Source organism: Acomys minous, assembly GCF_964271855.1.
Source record: "Acomys minous genome assembly, chromosome: 5".
NCBI classification, from domain to species: Eukaryota; Metazoa; Chordata; class Mammalia; order Rodentia; family Muridae; genus Acomys; species Acomys minous.
In genome coordinates this window covers 99,350,304-99,365,603 of record NC_140494.1, presented here as the reverse complement: position 1 = coordinate 99,365,603, position 15,300 = coordinate 99,350,304, and the positions used below count along the sequence as shown (strand labels likewise).

General features: G+C 38.5%; 1 protein-coding gene and 1 pseudogene across 2 annotated transcripts in view; one reads left to right on the top strand and one right to left on the bottom strand.

Annotated features, from left to right (window-relative positions):
* The first annotated feature begins 8,092 nt into the window (after window positions 1–8,092).
* Window positions 8,093–15,300, top strand: part of LOC311598426 (olfactory receptor 10D1B-like) — a 116,896-nt pseudogene continuing 109,688 nt past the window's right edge. The window contains exon 1 of the transcript in view: window positions 8,093–8,923. The product of the transcript in view is annotated as an olfactory receptor 10D1B-like (transcript). The remainder of the gene's footprint in view (window positions 8,924–15,300) is intronic.
* Window positions 11,057–11,983, bottom strand: LOC311598301 (olfactory receptor 8D1-like; the record flags this gene model as incomplete). Its single annotated transcript, XM_084783336.1, has 1 exon — window positions 11,057–11,983. One exon carries the CDS (start codon window positions 11,981–11,983, stop codon window positions 11,057–11,059), a length of 927 nt encoding a protein of 308 aa, XP_084639462.1.

The window sequence follows — 15,300 nt, the reverse complement described above, 5'->3', positions numbered from 1 at the left end:
ACACAAAAGAATATGCTTCCTTCTCAGCACTTCTACAAAACTGACCACATAGTCATAAAGCAAGATTTAACAGATATAAGAAAATGAAATAACTCCTTTCATTTTATTAGACTGCCATGGGTTGAAGCTGTACTTCAACTACAATAGAAAGCCTCCAAACCCAGGGAAACTGAACAACTCTCTACTCAATGAACACTGGGTGAGGGAGGAATTTAAAAAAGAAATTAAAGCTAAGACATTTATAGACTAATAAAATTTAGCAGTCCTTTCCAAAATCCAGTGTTTTTAAGCAGCTGTGCTACTTGTCTCATTGACAATTTAAAAATGTAAACTCAATAAAGCATTATTTAATCTATCTCTGGGAGATCCCATATCTCCATTCTGTCATATGAATATTTCTTTTAAAGTCCTTTTAGATATCTGCACAACTGCTATATTTGTAGGACTATAAGATATATTTAATATTTTCTATGCCATAATGTCTAAAAACATGTACTTTACTAGATACATATGCCAGATCATCACCAGCTTCAATCTGCAAAGGCATTTCTAAGATAGCCAACACATCCAATAAATATGCAATATCAGAATCACCTTTTTCAGAATTCAAGGCAAAAGCTCATTGGAATTTTCAATCTATCAATGATATGATACACATATTTTAATTTTCCAAACTCAACAAAGTGAAATACAAAAGTATTTATGACATGATCTAAGGTGACATCCTTAAAGTTAATATTCTTAACTCAGTATATTGTCTTTCACCTATCAAGTGATCTTTGAACATATAAATATAGTATCTAGTATGATTTTGTTGGTCCATAGCCGAAGCTTTTTTACCTAGAATTTCTGTGGGATTCAATTCTCTTATTTCATGGCAAGGTGGTGCTATAGGGTTTGGATTGGATTGGATTTTTTGTTGTTTTGTTTTGCTTTTTGAGACAAGGTTTCTCTGTGTAGCCTTGGCTGTTCTGGCCTCACCTTGTAGACCAGGCTGGCCTTGAACTCAGAGATCTGCCTTCCTCTGCCTCCTAAGTGATGGGATTAAAGGCGTGCACATTCACTTCAGGCTCTCGGATTAGCTTCTTTTGAAGCTCTTTTTTTCTGAAACAAAGGATTCTTCGATCTCTTTTTTATCATCTCCAATCTGGCATTTCATTTTTCCATCTATTTTCTTCTCTAAGTCTGTTTTATTCTGATCTTTCTTAAAGAGCATATCTAAAATTGTAATCTTTAATGAGAAGAAAACTATTTTATGCTGATAAACAAACAAAATTATGCAGTATCCACATGCCCTCTGTCATTGTATTTTTCTTTTTTTATACAGAAAATATTTTTTCAAACTCTACAATGCTCCCCTTCCTTTAGAGGTTTCATTTTATCATGTACATTTGTAGAACATTTTTATTTATTTTTCTCTCTCTCTTTTTTATACTTTACTATTTTATGCATATTTAATTATTTCTCTTTTCTCGTTTTCTACTTTAATTTTTTTTTACATTTACATTTCTCTAAACTCTTTCCCATCCTTATCCAGCTTATCCTTTTTATATTACTTGACTCTCTTTAAGGACTTTACTTCATTATTTTTAAGTTATTTTTTTCTATGCATGTCTATACCCACTTTCTTTTCTTTCATAGCACCTAAGCACCTTTTAAAGAATTCTGTACTTGTTCAGAGGTTTTCTCCGTCTAGACCTGGCTTTCCATGTGCTTGTAACCATTGTCTGACTATGTGAACCAAGCCTTAAAGGGCCAGGGCACCTGCGAGGACCAGCCAGACTGGAAGGAGCAGCAGCATGCAGGAAGCATTCACATGTCTGCAGAGAGACTGCAGTGTCTGTGCATCCATAGATAGAGAAGTGCTCATTCTGTGGAGCCCCAGAGGTCTTTGTGTGCCTCCATAGTTTTGCCACACACCTGTACTCAACCCACACACCCTGTGTCAGCAACTCTGTCCAATGTCCCCTCCGGGCCCTTAGAAGCTGGAGGGATTCCTAGCAGCAGTGTTTGAAAGGAGCAATGGACCATCCAAGTCATGAGTTTTCACAAGTACCACAGGACAAGAATGGGTTAACCTTCCACCCTACCTCTGGGTTGCTCTTTAGCAATGGGAAGTTTCTTTTTTGTAGGATTGTGCCTGAGGCTCTAGTTACCCTGCTCTTTCTTTCTTTCCTTTTTATTAAATATTTTTATGTATACATTTATATTATCACACAGATATACAATAAACTACACACAGTAAGAAGAACCATGAAACAACCAGGAATTACATAAATGTTACATTCTTAGTGTTTTGCTCTTTCTTAAAGGGACCTACTCTTCCACTTGGCTAGGAACCCCGTTAGGGGGTGGGGACCCACAATTAATTCCTTCAGAACTGCCTTTGCAGCCACTGGGGCCAATGTGCTGCCCTTTGTGAAGCACTGACTGACCTGCATCTTCCCAGACCTGCCTGACAGAGGTTCAGATATCTGCTTTCTCCCTCTGCTTTCCTTAGCACAACAGCTAAAACAAGAAGCTGTAAAACTTTTGGTGTCATCACAGGCTTAGGAGGCTCCCAGGTCTCCACTGCCATCTGAGACCTGTAGTCTCATTCTAAAAGAGCAATAACTGTGACATTCCTCAAAAAGCTCATTTTCCCCTGCTCCAGGTGAGACTGGAAACCAAGCCTGGAGCTTTACCCAGTGCTCTCTAATTGGCCTCTGAGCAAGAAATGGGCCCATGGGACCTTTGATCCCGAGGACCAGACTGCCAGACACACCTGATGATACAGAAATCAACATTTGAGTAACACAAAGGTAACCTTTACACAATGCACGACACTCTTAAGTTGGCTGTCTTTGCAATCTGTCCTCTTTGAGAGTTGGGCATATCCTATCTCTAACTCATTCTGACAGAGTTCTCTGAGTTGTCACTTTCTCTCTCCCTCAACTGGACATTATGTTTGAGAATAAAAGTGTGTACTAAAGATGTGTTTATATTCCAGCCAGAGAGATTAAAGGTATGTGGCATTTCTGCATTCAAGCCAGATCACCTAGACCTACAAGGTCCTTGCATGTGATCCCTTGCTGGAACAGCTATGTTGCTGGTTTAAAATTCCTCTACAGTAAACTTAAATCTAATTAGTCCTCAGGTCTATCAATGACTATAACATGAAAAATCCAAAGGGAATATAAAATAAATGGTTGAGTGGACAATGAAGGTGTTCTAGACTTCATAGCATAGACATTCCATGAACATCACTGTACAAACATCAAACCTCAGATCCCAAGGCTGAGACTCTGGATTTATCTAAGTACCAAAGAAGATGACTTAAGTTACCTTTACAATACAAAACAAAATGCATACTACATAAAGTGGCAGATATCTCCACTTCAGTGTTCTTGTAGGAATTGGGTTGAACATCATCAACAAAAGTATCATAGTGTGTTACATATCAATCTGAATTGATGAACTATCTCAAAAACCCAGGGCCTGGGATATAGCTCAGTGATAAAGCACTGACCTAGCAAACTTAGACACTGAGTGTAATCCTCAGGTCTGGCAAAGAATCCACATTGGTTCTAGAAGAAAAAGTGTTTTATATTTATTTCATTTCTCTAATTATACTTTACCACTTAGTCACTGAGTAAATGACATCTAAAAGGAGGAAGCTTCTGGAGGAAACTTCTAAATAGTCATTTTTAAAATGTTAAATTTTTCTGGAAAAGGTTTTAATTAAGAATAGCACAGAAGTATTTTCTTTTCTTTTTTTTTTTGGAAATTTTTTTTCTCCTTTATTAATTTATTCTTGTTACATCTCAATGGTTATCCCATCCCTTGTATCCTCCTATTCTTCCCTCCCTCCCGCTTTCCCCTTATTCCCCTCCCCTATGACTGTTCCTGAGGGGGATTACCTCCCCCTGTATATGTTCATAGGTTATCAAGTCTCTTCTTGGTAACCTGCTGTCCTTCCTCTGAGTGCCACCAGGTCTCCCCCTCCAGGGGACATGGTCAAAGGTGAGACACCAGAGTATGTGAGAAAGTAATATCCCACCCTCCACTCTACTGTGGAGAGTGTTCTGTCCATTGTCTGGACCTTGGTAGGGGTTTAAGGTTTACCGCCTGTATTGTTCTTGGCTGGTGCCTTAGTTTGAGCAGGACCCCTGGGCCCAAATCTGCCTATCATAATGTTCTACTTGTAGGCTTCTAGGACCCTCTGGATCCTTCTACTTTGCCATTCTCCCATGATTTTCTCATCTAGAGTCCCACTGTCAAGAGAACAAAGCGACAGCCTACAGACTGGGAAAAGATCTTCACCAACCCTACATCTGACAAAGGTCTAATATCCAAAATATATAAAGAACTCAAGAAATTAAACACCACCAAACCAAATAACCCAATTGAGAAATGGGGCTTGGAACTAAAGAGAGAATTCTCAAATGAAGAATATCAAATGGCTGAGAAACACTTAAAGAAATGCTCAACCTCCTTAATCATCAGGGAAATGCAAATCAAAACAACTCTGAGATTCCATCTTACACCCATCAGAATGGCTAAGATCAAAAATTCAAGCGACACCACATGCTGGCGAGGATGTGGGGAGAGAGGAACACTCCTTCATTGCTGGTGGGAATGCAAACTAGTACAACCACTTTGGAAATCTATCTGGTGCTATCTCAGAAAAATGGGAATAGGGCTTCCTCAAGATCCAGCTATTCCACTCCTTGGAATATACCCAGAAGATGCTCCAGCACACAGCAAGAAAATTTGCTCAACCATGTTCATAGCAGCCTTATTCATAATAGCCAGAACATGGAAACAGCCTAAGTGTCCCTCAATAGAAGAATGGATAAAGAAACTGTGGTACATATACACTATGGAATACTATTCAGCTATTAAAAACAAGGAATTCCTGAAATTTGTGGATAAATGGATTGAGCTAGAAGTATTTTCTTTGATACACATTTTTATATAAGAATAAATTATTTTTCTCTAATAAATAAGGTAAAACTAGTGATTTATATCCTGTGGCATTTGGATTTCTCATTTTATATATAATTTTTAATTTGTTCACTTTACATCCCGACTATAGCCCCCTACCTTGTAGCCTCCTGGTCCCTCCACTCCTTCATCCCTCCTCCCCTATCTACTAGCCTTCAAAAAAGGAGAAGACCTCCTCCCCTATCATCTGACCTCAGCCTATCAAGTCTCATCTGGACTGTCTGCATTCTCTTCTTCTGTGGCCCGGCAAGGCTGCCCTGCCAGGGGAAGTGATCCACAAGTAGGCATCACAGTCCATGTCATAAGTAGTCCCTACTCCCTATATTATAGGACCCACAAGGAGACTGTGCTGCCTAATCTACTACATCTGAGCGGAGGGTTCTCACTATGAATGGTGCATGATGGTGTGTCTCTGCAGAACCCCTACCCTGCCTGGATTTGTTGGTTCCACTGGTCTCCATGTGGAACTCCCATTGCATTCGAGTGCTTTTATTCCCCAACTCCTCTAAAAGATTCCTTGTGCTCCACCCTGAAGTTTGGCTGTGAGTCTCAGCATCTGTTTCAATCCCCTGCTGGGTAAAGTCTTTCAGAGGACCTCTATGATAGGCTCCCTGCCCTGTTCTTTCTCTTCAACAGCTTTGGATGTCTATTCTATTTGTCCTTATGAATGAGAATTAAGCATTCTTCCTAGGGTCCTCCTTGTAATATAGCTTCATTAGGTTTGTGTATTGTACTGTGGTTATCCTGTATTATGTGGCTAATATCTGCTTATAAGTGAGGGTATACCATGCCTGTCTTTCTGGGTCTGGGTTACCTCACTCAGGACGATCTTTTCTAGTTCCATTCGTTTGCCTGCAAACTCAACATTTTCTTGCTTTTAATGACTGAGTGGTATTCTGTTGTATAAATGTGCCACAATTTCTCTATTCATTCTTTGGTTGACACCTAGATTGTTACCAGATACTGATCATTATGAATAAAGCTGCTATGAACATAATTGAACAATTGTCCTTGTTGTATGGTAGAACATTTTTGAGGTATATGTCCAGGAGAAGTATTGCTGGGTCTTGATGTAGAAATATTCCCAATTTTCTGAGAAAGCTCCAGGTTGATTTTCATAGTGGTTGTACTAGTTTGCACTCCCACCACCAATGGAGGAATGTTTCCCTTTCTCCACCTCTTTGATATCATATACTGTCCCTTGAGTTTTAGCTCTTAGCCATTCTGACAGGTATAAGATGAAATCTGAGTAGTTTTGATTTGCATTTCCCTGGTGACTAAGGACACTGAACATTTCTTTAAGTGTTTCTCAGCCATTCATTATTCTTCTGTTGAAATTTTCTGTTTATTTCTGTACCCCATTTTTAAATTGAATTATTTGGTTCTGTGTTGTTTACTTTCTTGAGTTCTTTATATATCTTGGATATTAGCCCTGTATCAGATGTAGGGTCAGGAAATATCTTTTCCCAGTCTGTAGGCTGTTGTTTTGTTCTTTTGACAGTGTCTTTTGCCTTACAGAAGCCTTTAAGTTTCATGAGGTCCCATTTATTAATTGTTGATCTTAAAGCCTGAGCTGTTGGCATCCTGTTTAGGAAGTTGTCTCCTGTGCCAATGAGCTTATAGCTCTTCCCCACTGTTTATTCCAATTGATTTAGTGTATCTGGTTTTATGTTGTGATCTTTAATCCACTTGCTTTAGTTTTGTGCATGGTGATAAATAAGGGTCTGGTTGCATTTTTCTATATGTAGACATTCACTTAGCCCAGTAGCACTTGTTGAAGATGCTTTTTTCCCCATTGTATGGTTTTGCCTTCTTTGTAAAAAATCAATTGTCCATAGGTGTGCAGGTTCATATCAGGGTCTTTGATTCAATTCTATAATCACCAGTCTGTTTCTATGCCAATACTACTCAATTTTTGTTACTATTGCTCTATAGTACAAAGTGAGATCAGGGATGAAGATATCTTCAGAAGATTTTTTATAATGTAAGATTATCTTAGCTGTTCTGGGCTTTTTGTTTTTCCACATGAATGTTTTTCCATGTGAATGTTAGAATTTATAAAATCTAAAGTGATTATCGAAAGTGGTTTAGGTACTAAACTTTGGACTCATCAAGATACGATAGGTAGTGTAGTACGTTCTCCAAAGCTGCCAAATAAATGGATTTGTAAAGGTAATTCTTATCTGATAGTTCTCATAATTGTTCTTTATTTGTTTGGTTTTTTTTGTTTTGTTTTGTTTTTTTGAGACAGGGTCTCTCCGTGTTAACCCCCTTACCTGTCCTGGACCAGGCCTGCCTCTGCCTCCCAAGTGCTGGGATTAAAGGTGTGTGCCACCACGCCTAGCTCATAATTGTTCTTACTGTATATAATTTATTGATATTAGAGAAAAAACATTTATTGAACTAAAGGGAGGAGATGTTGGAATACCCTCTGTGAAGGTGTGTCTCTGTATATTCAGTTGTTAATGCCGTATCAGTAGAGAGCTAAATACTAGCCAGATCTTGGCACTGTTATTTCTACGGTCCACCACTGGACCATTACAAACATTTTGTAAATATTTGTCCCTTTCTCTTCTGATTAAGGGAATTTAGACTTGTTTCGGGTTGGGTATAATTAGGAGGAGACAGCCAGTATTTGGGTAGGAAGTGGGCGGCAGATCTTCTGACCAAAGCAAAGGATTCAGGGAGAAGAGTCAGAGGTAGGAGATTCAGCCAACAGACACAAAGGAAAATGGAAAGACAAGACCAGATTATAGAGGTAGAGCTAGCCACGTGGCTGAACATAGGCTATTTAGATGGGTTAAATTTAGACTAGCCATGAGACTGCTCAGGAAAGAGCCCAAGTTTTAAAATATTAAAGAGCTCTGTGTCATTATTTATGTCACAGGCAGGTCTGAGATAGTCCTACTGTATTTTATCTCTCAGATTATAATATAATTAAACCAGTCCTTTACCTTTCTTTCCTCCCAACGTAGTTCTGCTCCTATTACATAAGGGTGATTGATAAACATAAAACCAGTATATTTGGGAGAGAAAACCTTAGTTAGATTTCAGTGTTTGTGTTAGAGGTCTGTGTTCTGGCTTGAAGTTAGCCACTCTCAAAGCAATGGAGAATCTCTCGTTGGTGATTCAGTTTCTCTTGCTGGGCACCCTGCACACAGAGGGTCTGGAAATTATGATGTCTGTCCTGTTTTGGCCTTTCTACGTCTTCACCCTGGAGAACTTGTTCTTATTCCTTGGAATTGTCTCCTCTACTCCACTTCACACACCCATGTACTTTTTCCTGTGCCAGCTCTCAGTGTGTGATATATTTTTCCCTCTGTGATTTCACCAAAGTGCTGTCCTACCTCTCAGAAAATCACAGAACCCCCTCCTATGTAGGCTTTGTATGCTGGCTCTTCTTCTATCATTTTATGGGTAGTACTGAGTGTTTCCTGTACACAGTGATGACCTATGATCACATTGTTGCTATATGCCACCCTCTAAGGTACTTAGTAAACACAAACTGTAACAAAATTTGTGCCATCCTGGATGGCACATCCTGGATGGACATCACTTCTTGGCTGTATTCAGGCTACCTTTCTGACCACTCTCACCTTCCAGTTGCCCTACTGCGGTCCTAATGAGGTAGACTATTACTTCTGTGATATTCCTGTCATGCTAAAACTGGCTTGTGCGGACACATCAGTTCTAGAGATGGTAGGGCTCATCAGTGTGGGCCTGATGCCTCTCAGCTGCTTCCTCCTCATCCTTACCTCCTACAGCTGCATCCTCTGCTCCATTCTGCAGATCCGCTCTGCTGAGGGGCGGCATAGAGCCTTCTCCACCTGCAGTGCCCACCTCACCGCCATCCTCCTCGCCTTTATGCCAGTGGTCCTCATGTACCTCCAGCCCATCCCCAATCCCTGGCTTAATGCAGCCGTTCTGCTCTTGAATAGTCTACTCTCCGCTATACTGAAGACTGAGCTATAGTTTGAGAAACAAAGGAGTAGAATCTTCTCTGATAAAAGTGCTAACGGATGTTCCAAGTGTCTCTAAAGACTGATAGAGCATGGTTTTGATTCTTGTGTTTTAATAACAGTATAGCTCCTTCAAAAGCTATTCCATTCTGTGCAGTGTATAGCACAGATATCACCACTACTTTAAAGACTTGAAGATCAAAGACTAATTACTCAAAGGGAACTAATACATTATTTATCATTAAGGAATATATCTGTACAGTTGGTAAATTAATTACATGATTTCATTTCCTTTGCCTGACCTATGCTCTTACCTCTACAACTATTTTTTTTTTTTGGTGTTGTTGTTTTTTCGAGACAGGGTTTCTCTGTGTATCCTTGGCTGTCCTGGACTCACTCTGTAGACCAGGCTGGCCTCGAACTCACAGTGATCTGCCTGCCTCTGCCTCTGAGTGCTGGGATTAAAGCCATGTGCCACCATGCCTGGTTTACAACTATTTCTTTAATTCTTATTACTCTACTACTTCTTTATCCACTAACTCTTAGATCAGTTTTATCACTTATTCTCCAGGGATTTGAGAGTAAGCTGTCATATTGTCTGTAATTAAAAATAACTGTTTTTCCTCATTCTCACACACCCAGGAGATATCTTATATCACAGCTAATTGAATACCACTTTATGCAATAGTAAATCATGACAGGCTGGGTACACACTTCCTTCACTTGTATAAGGAGAAATTGACCCATGAGAGTCAGGATGAAATAGAAATCAAAGATCTTGAATATTCTGAATAGAAAAAAAGTTACATGACTTTCAGCAGATGCTGCAGACTGAAACTGCCTGTTTTTATTTTGGCTTTTGCTACCATGTTTTCAATAACTGTGTTTCTCTTGAATTTCTTGTGCATTTGTCTTGTCCTCTCAGACACTAATTAATGGACCTACAATCCAGTTCCATGTTTATAAACATCCAATATTAGTGGGTAGCCATTACCTGTCACATTGCAGGTTTTCTTTTTAAAGAATAAAATTTTTACTTTAAATGTTTTATACATGTATATCATACATTTTGAGTTTTTATTGTTCTTAACTCCAGCCTTTCTCATTTCCCTTCTTCTTTTTATACAATCTCCTTCCCTTATTCATCCCCTTTTCACATTGTCTATACATGTTTATGTGGCTTGGGTACGATCAGCAACATCTGGGTCCTTGGGAATAGAATTATATGTTGGAGTCTCATAGGCACAATGGCGTCACAAATGAAGACAACTTTTACTCAACTCCCAGTATCCAACAGTAGTATTTAGATGGAAATTACCACTAATAATTTAATAAATAGACACAATTGCAAACTTCCTTATACCCTTTGCTTAAATGTATTTTCAACACTAGTGAGAGCAGTTCCCATATACACTGAGCAGCAGTAAATAGAGACTCATGGCTACCTAAGATGCTGAGAATAAGTTATAGATAAGACCTGAAGCCTAATCAGTCATTTGTACTCTGTCCCATTTATAAGGACTAGAAAACATTGCACATGAGGGAGAAGGAAGGAATATAAGAGCTAGAACATAGGGAGAAAAACAGTAAAATTATCTCATGCAAATATGACAGAGTCACTGTAATCATGAATTAAAAAAAGCTGAGCACACACAAGACAGAACCACTCAGAGTTATTCAGGGATCATGTAAGCATTCAGGGGACCACATCCTCTATTGCTCAAATACAGGCTTAGAAAGGTTTCAATAGTCAAATAAAGAATATTGGAAAGAGAAGACTCAGGTTAGAGAAAAATCTGAAGTATCATTTCATTTATACAACAGAAAAAGTTAAGTTTTTTGTCAAAGTACTAATACCTTCTTAACAAAATCATTTTCCATTTTGTTGGACAAACTGAAACAATGATACATGGTAAAGCATTTTTTAAAATATTGACAATGGATGTATGCCCATGGCATAGTGCTTGCCTAAACTACAGGATACTTGTGGATTAACCCAGTACCACAAACATAGATATGCTATATACTTCAATGGATAAAAAATGATAAATAGAATATATTTTCATGAGGACAATTTAATTCTTCCATCTATCATTTGCCAAAAGACAGACTTATCTTCCCCCCAAGAATCTGTCCAATGCTTTCTTCACATCTTTGTTCCTCAAACTATACATTAATGGGTTCAGCATGGGGATTACTATGGTATAGAACACAGAGGACACCTTTTCTTGTTCTAGAGACTCACTTGAAGAAGGCTTTAAATACATGAAGGTGATAGACCCAAAGAAGATCCCCACAGCCATGAGATGAGAGCTGCAAGTTCCAAATGCTTTGGATCTGCCCTTTGATGACTTGATGTGAAGGATGCTACAGAAGATGAAGACATAGGAGATGGCAACAGCTAGGGTGGGTACCAAGGTGTTGAGCCCTCCAATGATGAATACCAGAAGCTCATTGAGGTGTGTGTTAGAACAGGAGAGGTTGAGGAGAAGGAGAGCATCACAGAAGTAATGGCTTATGATGTGAGATTTACAGAAGCTCAGTTTCAGCATAGCACTTGTGTGTATCACAGCACACAAAAAGCTTAGGAAGAAGGCAATTAGCACTAACAGTGTACAGAGTCTAGAGGACATGATCACATTATAGAGCAATGGTTTGCAGATGGCCACATAGCGATCATATGCCATGGCAGTCAGGAGGTAACCTTCAGCCACCACAAAGATTGCAAAGAAAAAGAACTGGGCCATGCACTCAGAATAGGAAATCAAATTTTTCTTCCCAAGGAAGTTTACCAGCATTCTGGGTGTAATAACAGTGGAATAGCAGAGATCAACAAAGGATAAGCTGCTGAGGAAATAGTACATGGGAGTGTGCAGCACTGGGCTGACTGTGATGAGCAGGATCATGCCCAGGTTCCCCACCACTGTCACCATATAGATGCCCAGGAACAGAAGGAAGAGGAGCAGTAGGAGCTCTGGCTGCTGTGTTAATCCCACCAAGACAAACACAACTGCTGCAGAATGATTCCCAGAGCCCATTCTTTGCCGATTTCTGTGGAAACAGAAAATAATACTTTAGTATCATACTATCATGAACATGCCTGATCTTACATGATACTAAAACGTACAATATGAAAGACTTTTACTCCTCTTTTTAACATAATAAAGGTTGGTTTTCTCTTTCTTTCTTTCTTTCTTCCTTCCTTCCTTCCTTCCTTCCTTCCTTCCTTCCTTCCTTCCTTTCTTAGACATGTGTAGGTGAATGTGTAAGATACAGAGTTCTAGTAAACATATCCTCTATAAACACTTTAAGAAATCAAAGAGTTCTGAATTCGCAGTGAGGTTCTCTATAGTACAGCTTGTTAAATTTGGACTGGGAATCATTCTTCAGATTGTGTGACCCAGTCATAAAAAAAATAGCAGCAAACCATGGCAGGAAGAGAGACAGGAAGACATTAGCTACTTGACAGAATACTGAAACAAATATTCCTATTCTGGGAAAAGCTGAGATGTGGCATGTGAGTGAATATGGTTGTTATGCCAACTGTCCCTCTATGAGATGTTATACTGTGTTATAAATGAATCTGGGCACTTACCTAAGTCCTGCACAGAAAACAAAGTTCTTATAAATTGCTTGGTTTCTTTTTCATGTAAAAGATAAGTATTATGATGTTCAAAGAATTGCTTCCTGCTTTCTTACACAAGTCGTGTTGGGTGCTGAAATAATATTTTTGGCCCAAATGAAATATCAATATTCATCTATTAGAACAAACTATCACTGTACTAAAGCAGAACACCTCTATCTTCTCAGGACCTATATAATCATCTTTGTGGTGTGATATGGAGCTTTTATGTGATGCTCCCGAGACTTGTGATTTATTAGAAATACAAAGTACTCATGAGTTCAGAAATCCCCTATAGTCCCCAGGTTTTACAGAAAAGCCTGCAAGAATGACTTCTGGTCCTTGGGTTACTGTCTTTCCCCAGAGAAAAGATGATGGTGGAAAGAAAGTCCTTACATAATCACAAGTCATCCGTCAAAATAAAAAAGTTAAGTTAGATGTCACTTACTGCATTTTTATTACGGTTTGTATTGATTTTTTAATACAGAAAATAATTTCATTTTTTTTGCCTTTAAGTAACTTTAAATAATTCAGAAAACCAAAACAAGTAAAAAAATGTTTACTCTTAATTTGGGTGTCTTGAGTAGGGTGCTATGTTTATGAGGAGGAAATATTCAAGATCTAAGACACTCAAGCAATCATCAACATGTGTCTGAGTCAAACAGGTGCATGCTCTCTTCCATCTCAAGCCCAGATACTCTGTGATTTTTAAAAAATGTTTATTAATTTATTCTTGTTACATCTCAATGGCTATCCCATCCCTTGTATCCTCCCATTCTTCCCTCCCTCCCATTTTCCCCTTATTCCCCTCCCCTATGACTGTTCCTGAGGGAGATTTCCTCCCCCTGTATATGCTCATAGGGTATCAAGTCTCTTCTTGGTAACCTGCTGTCCTTCCTCTGAGTGCTACCAGGTCTCCCCCTCCAGGGGACATGGTCAAAGGTGAGGCACCAGAGTCCCGCTCAAACTAAGGCACCAGCCAAGGACAATACAGGCGGTAAACTTTAAACCCCTACCCAGATCTAGCCAATGGACAGAACCTTCTCCACAGTTGAGTGGAGAGTGGGATATGACTTTCATACTCTGTGATTTTGAAGATGTCCTTTCAACAATATATTCAGAAATCTCTCACCCCATCATCAGATACAGAATTCCTCCCATTTTGCAATACTGTCATGTTTTGTTTTTTGTTTCTGTTTTCTTTCTTCCTTTCTTTCTATTTATTTGTTTGTTTGTTTTTGAGATAGACTCTTGCCCAAGGACTTAAATATGCAATTCTCTTACCTCAGCATCTAAGGGCTTGGATCACATATAGGCCCAACTGTTTTGGTTCCTTTTAAATTTTTTTTCATTTACTGAAAATGTATTTTCCCATATGACATATCCTAATCATGGTTTTCTTCCCTACAGTCTTGTCTGTTCTTCCTCATATCTCCTTCTATCTAGATTTAATATCTTTTGTCTCTCATTAGAAATCAGACAGGCTTCTAATGGACAATAATGAAATAAAATGCGATTTAAAAATACTAAAATATCTGAAAAGCACAAAATAAACAAACAGAAGGAAAAGAGCCCAGGAAGATGAAAGACACAGAGATCCACTAGATTATACATTCAGGAATCCCATAACAATACTAAATTGGGAGGCATAATATATACACAAAGGATCTATAAGGTAAATATATGTGATGAAATTATTTTTAGGATTAAAAAAGCCTTGACACAACATTGTTAGATGAGGAGTTCCTAAAGTTGCCAGTGAAATAGTTTTCTGCTGGCCACATACTTCTGGGCATGCGGTCTACCCTTAAGAGTAATTTATTTAGCCATTGAAACACCCTGGAGAAACCCAAATTTTCATTTACAAGTGGTTATCAATAGGAGGTAGTTCTGAGTTACAGATGGAGGGATGTGTCTACTTTTCCATTCAGCTCTAGGACTGCATCTGTTTCAGACCCTTGCAGGCCCTATACATGTTTCCCCAGTCTCTCTTGAGTTCATATGTGAGCAAATACTGTTAATTTAGAAGTCCTTCTCCCCTTGGAGTTTTCCATCTTCTCTGGCTCTTATACCCTTTCTGCCCCCTCTTACACTTCCAACATATTTTCCTAATATGATATTTTATGCAATGTAAAGGGATATTCTATACTTGATCTTAGCCAAAAGGCCGAGAAGCAATTGGGTGACTGTTCAGGAAATAAACTGTCTCAGTCATTTTCTCACTTTGGAACCTGCTAACCTGCATTCTGGGTTCGCTCAGGCATTTAAGTTTTATCCATTCTCAAGTCTCTGATGGATTTGAAGACCAGATAGTTTAGTTTTTCAACTAAGCTTAGTAGATTAGAGGTTAAGATGTTTTTAGATCAAGAAAGATGTTTTAAGTTAATAGAGATGAGATATAACAGATATTAATCTCCATTCAGAAATTTAGACCCCACAAAATCAGAAAGATGTTTGCTTCACGTTTGTCAAATACAAATAGCCAAATCACTATGAATGTAACATTTATATAATTCCTGATTGTGTCATGGTTATTCCTGCTGTATGTAGTTTATTTTACTCATGTGTAATGTATATGTTAAAAACATTAAAAATATTTTTAAAAAGAAACATTTTACAAATATAGTTTTCTTGGTTACCTTGGGGTAATCTTGTCTTAAATTTCTTTTTTTTTTGTAAGAAAACTAATTAAATTAAACCACACTGTATATGTACTTTTTCATTTAAAATACA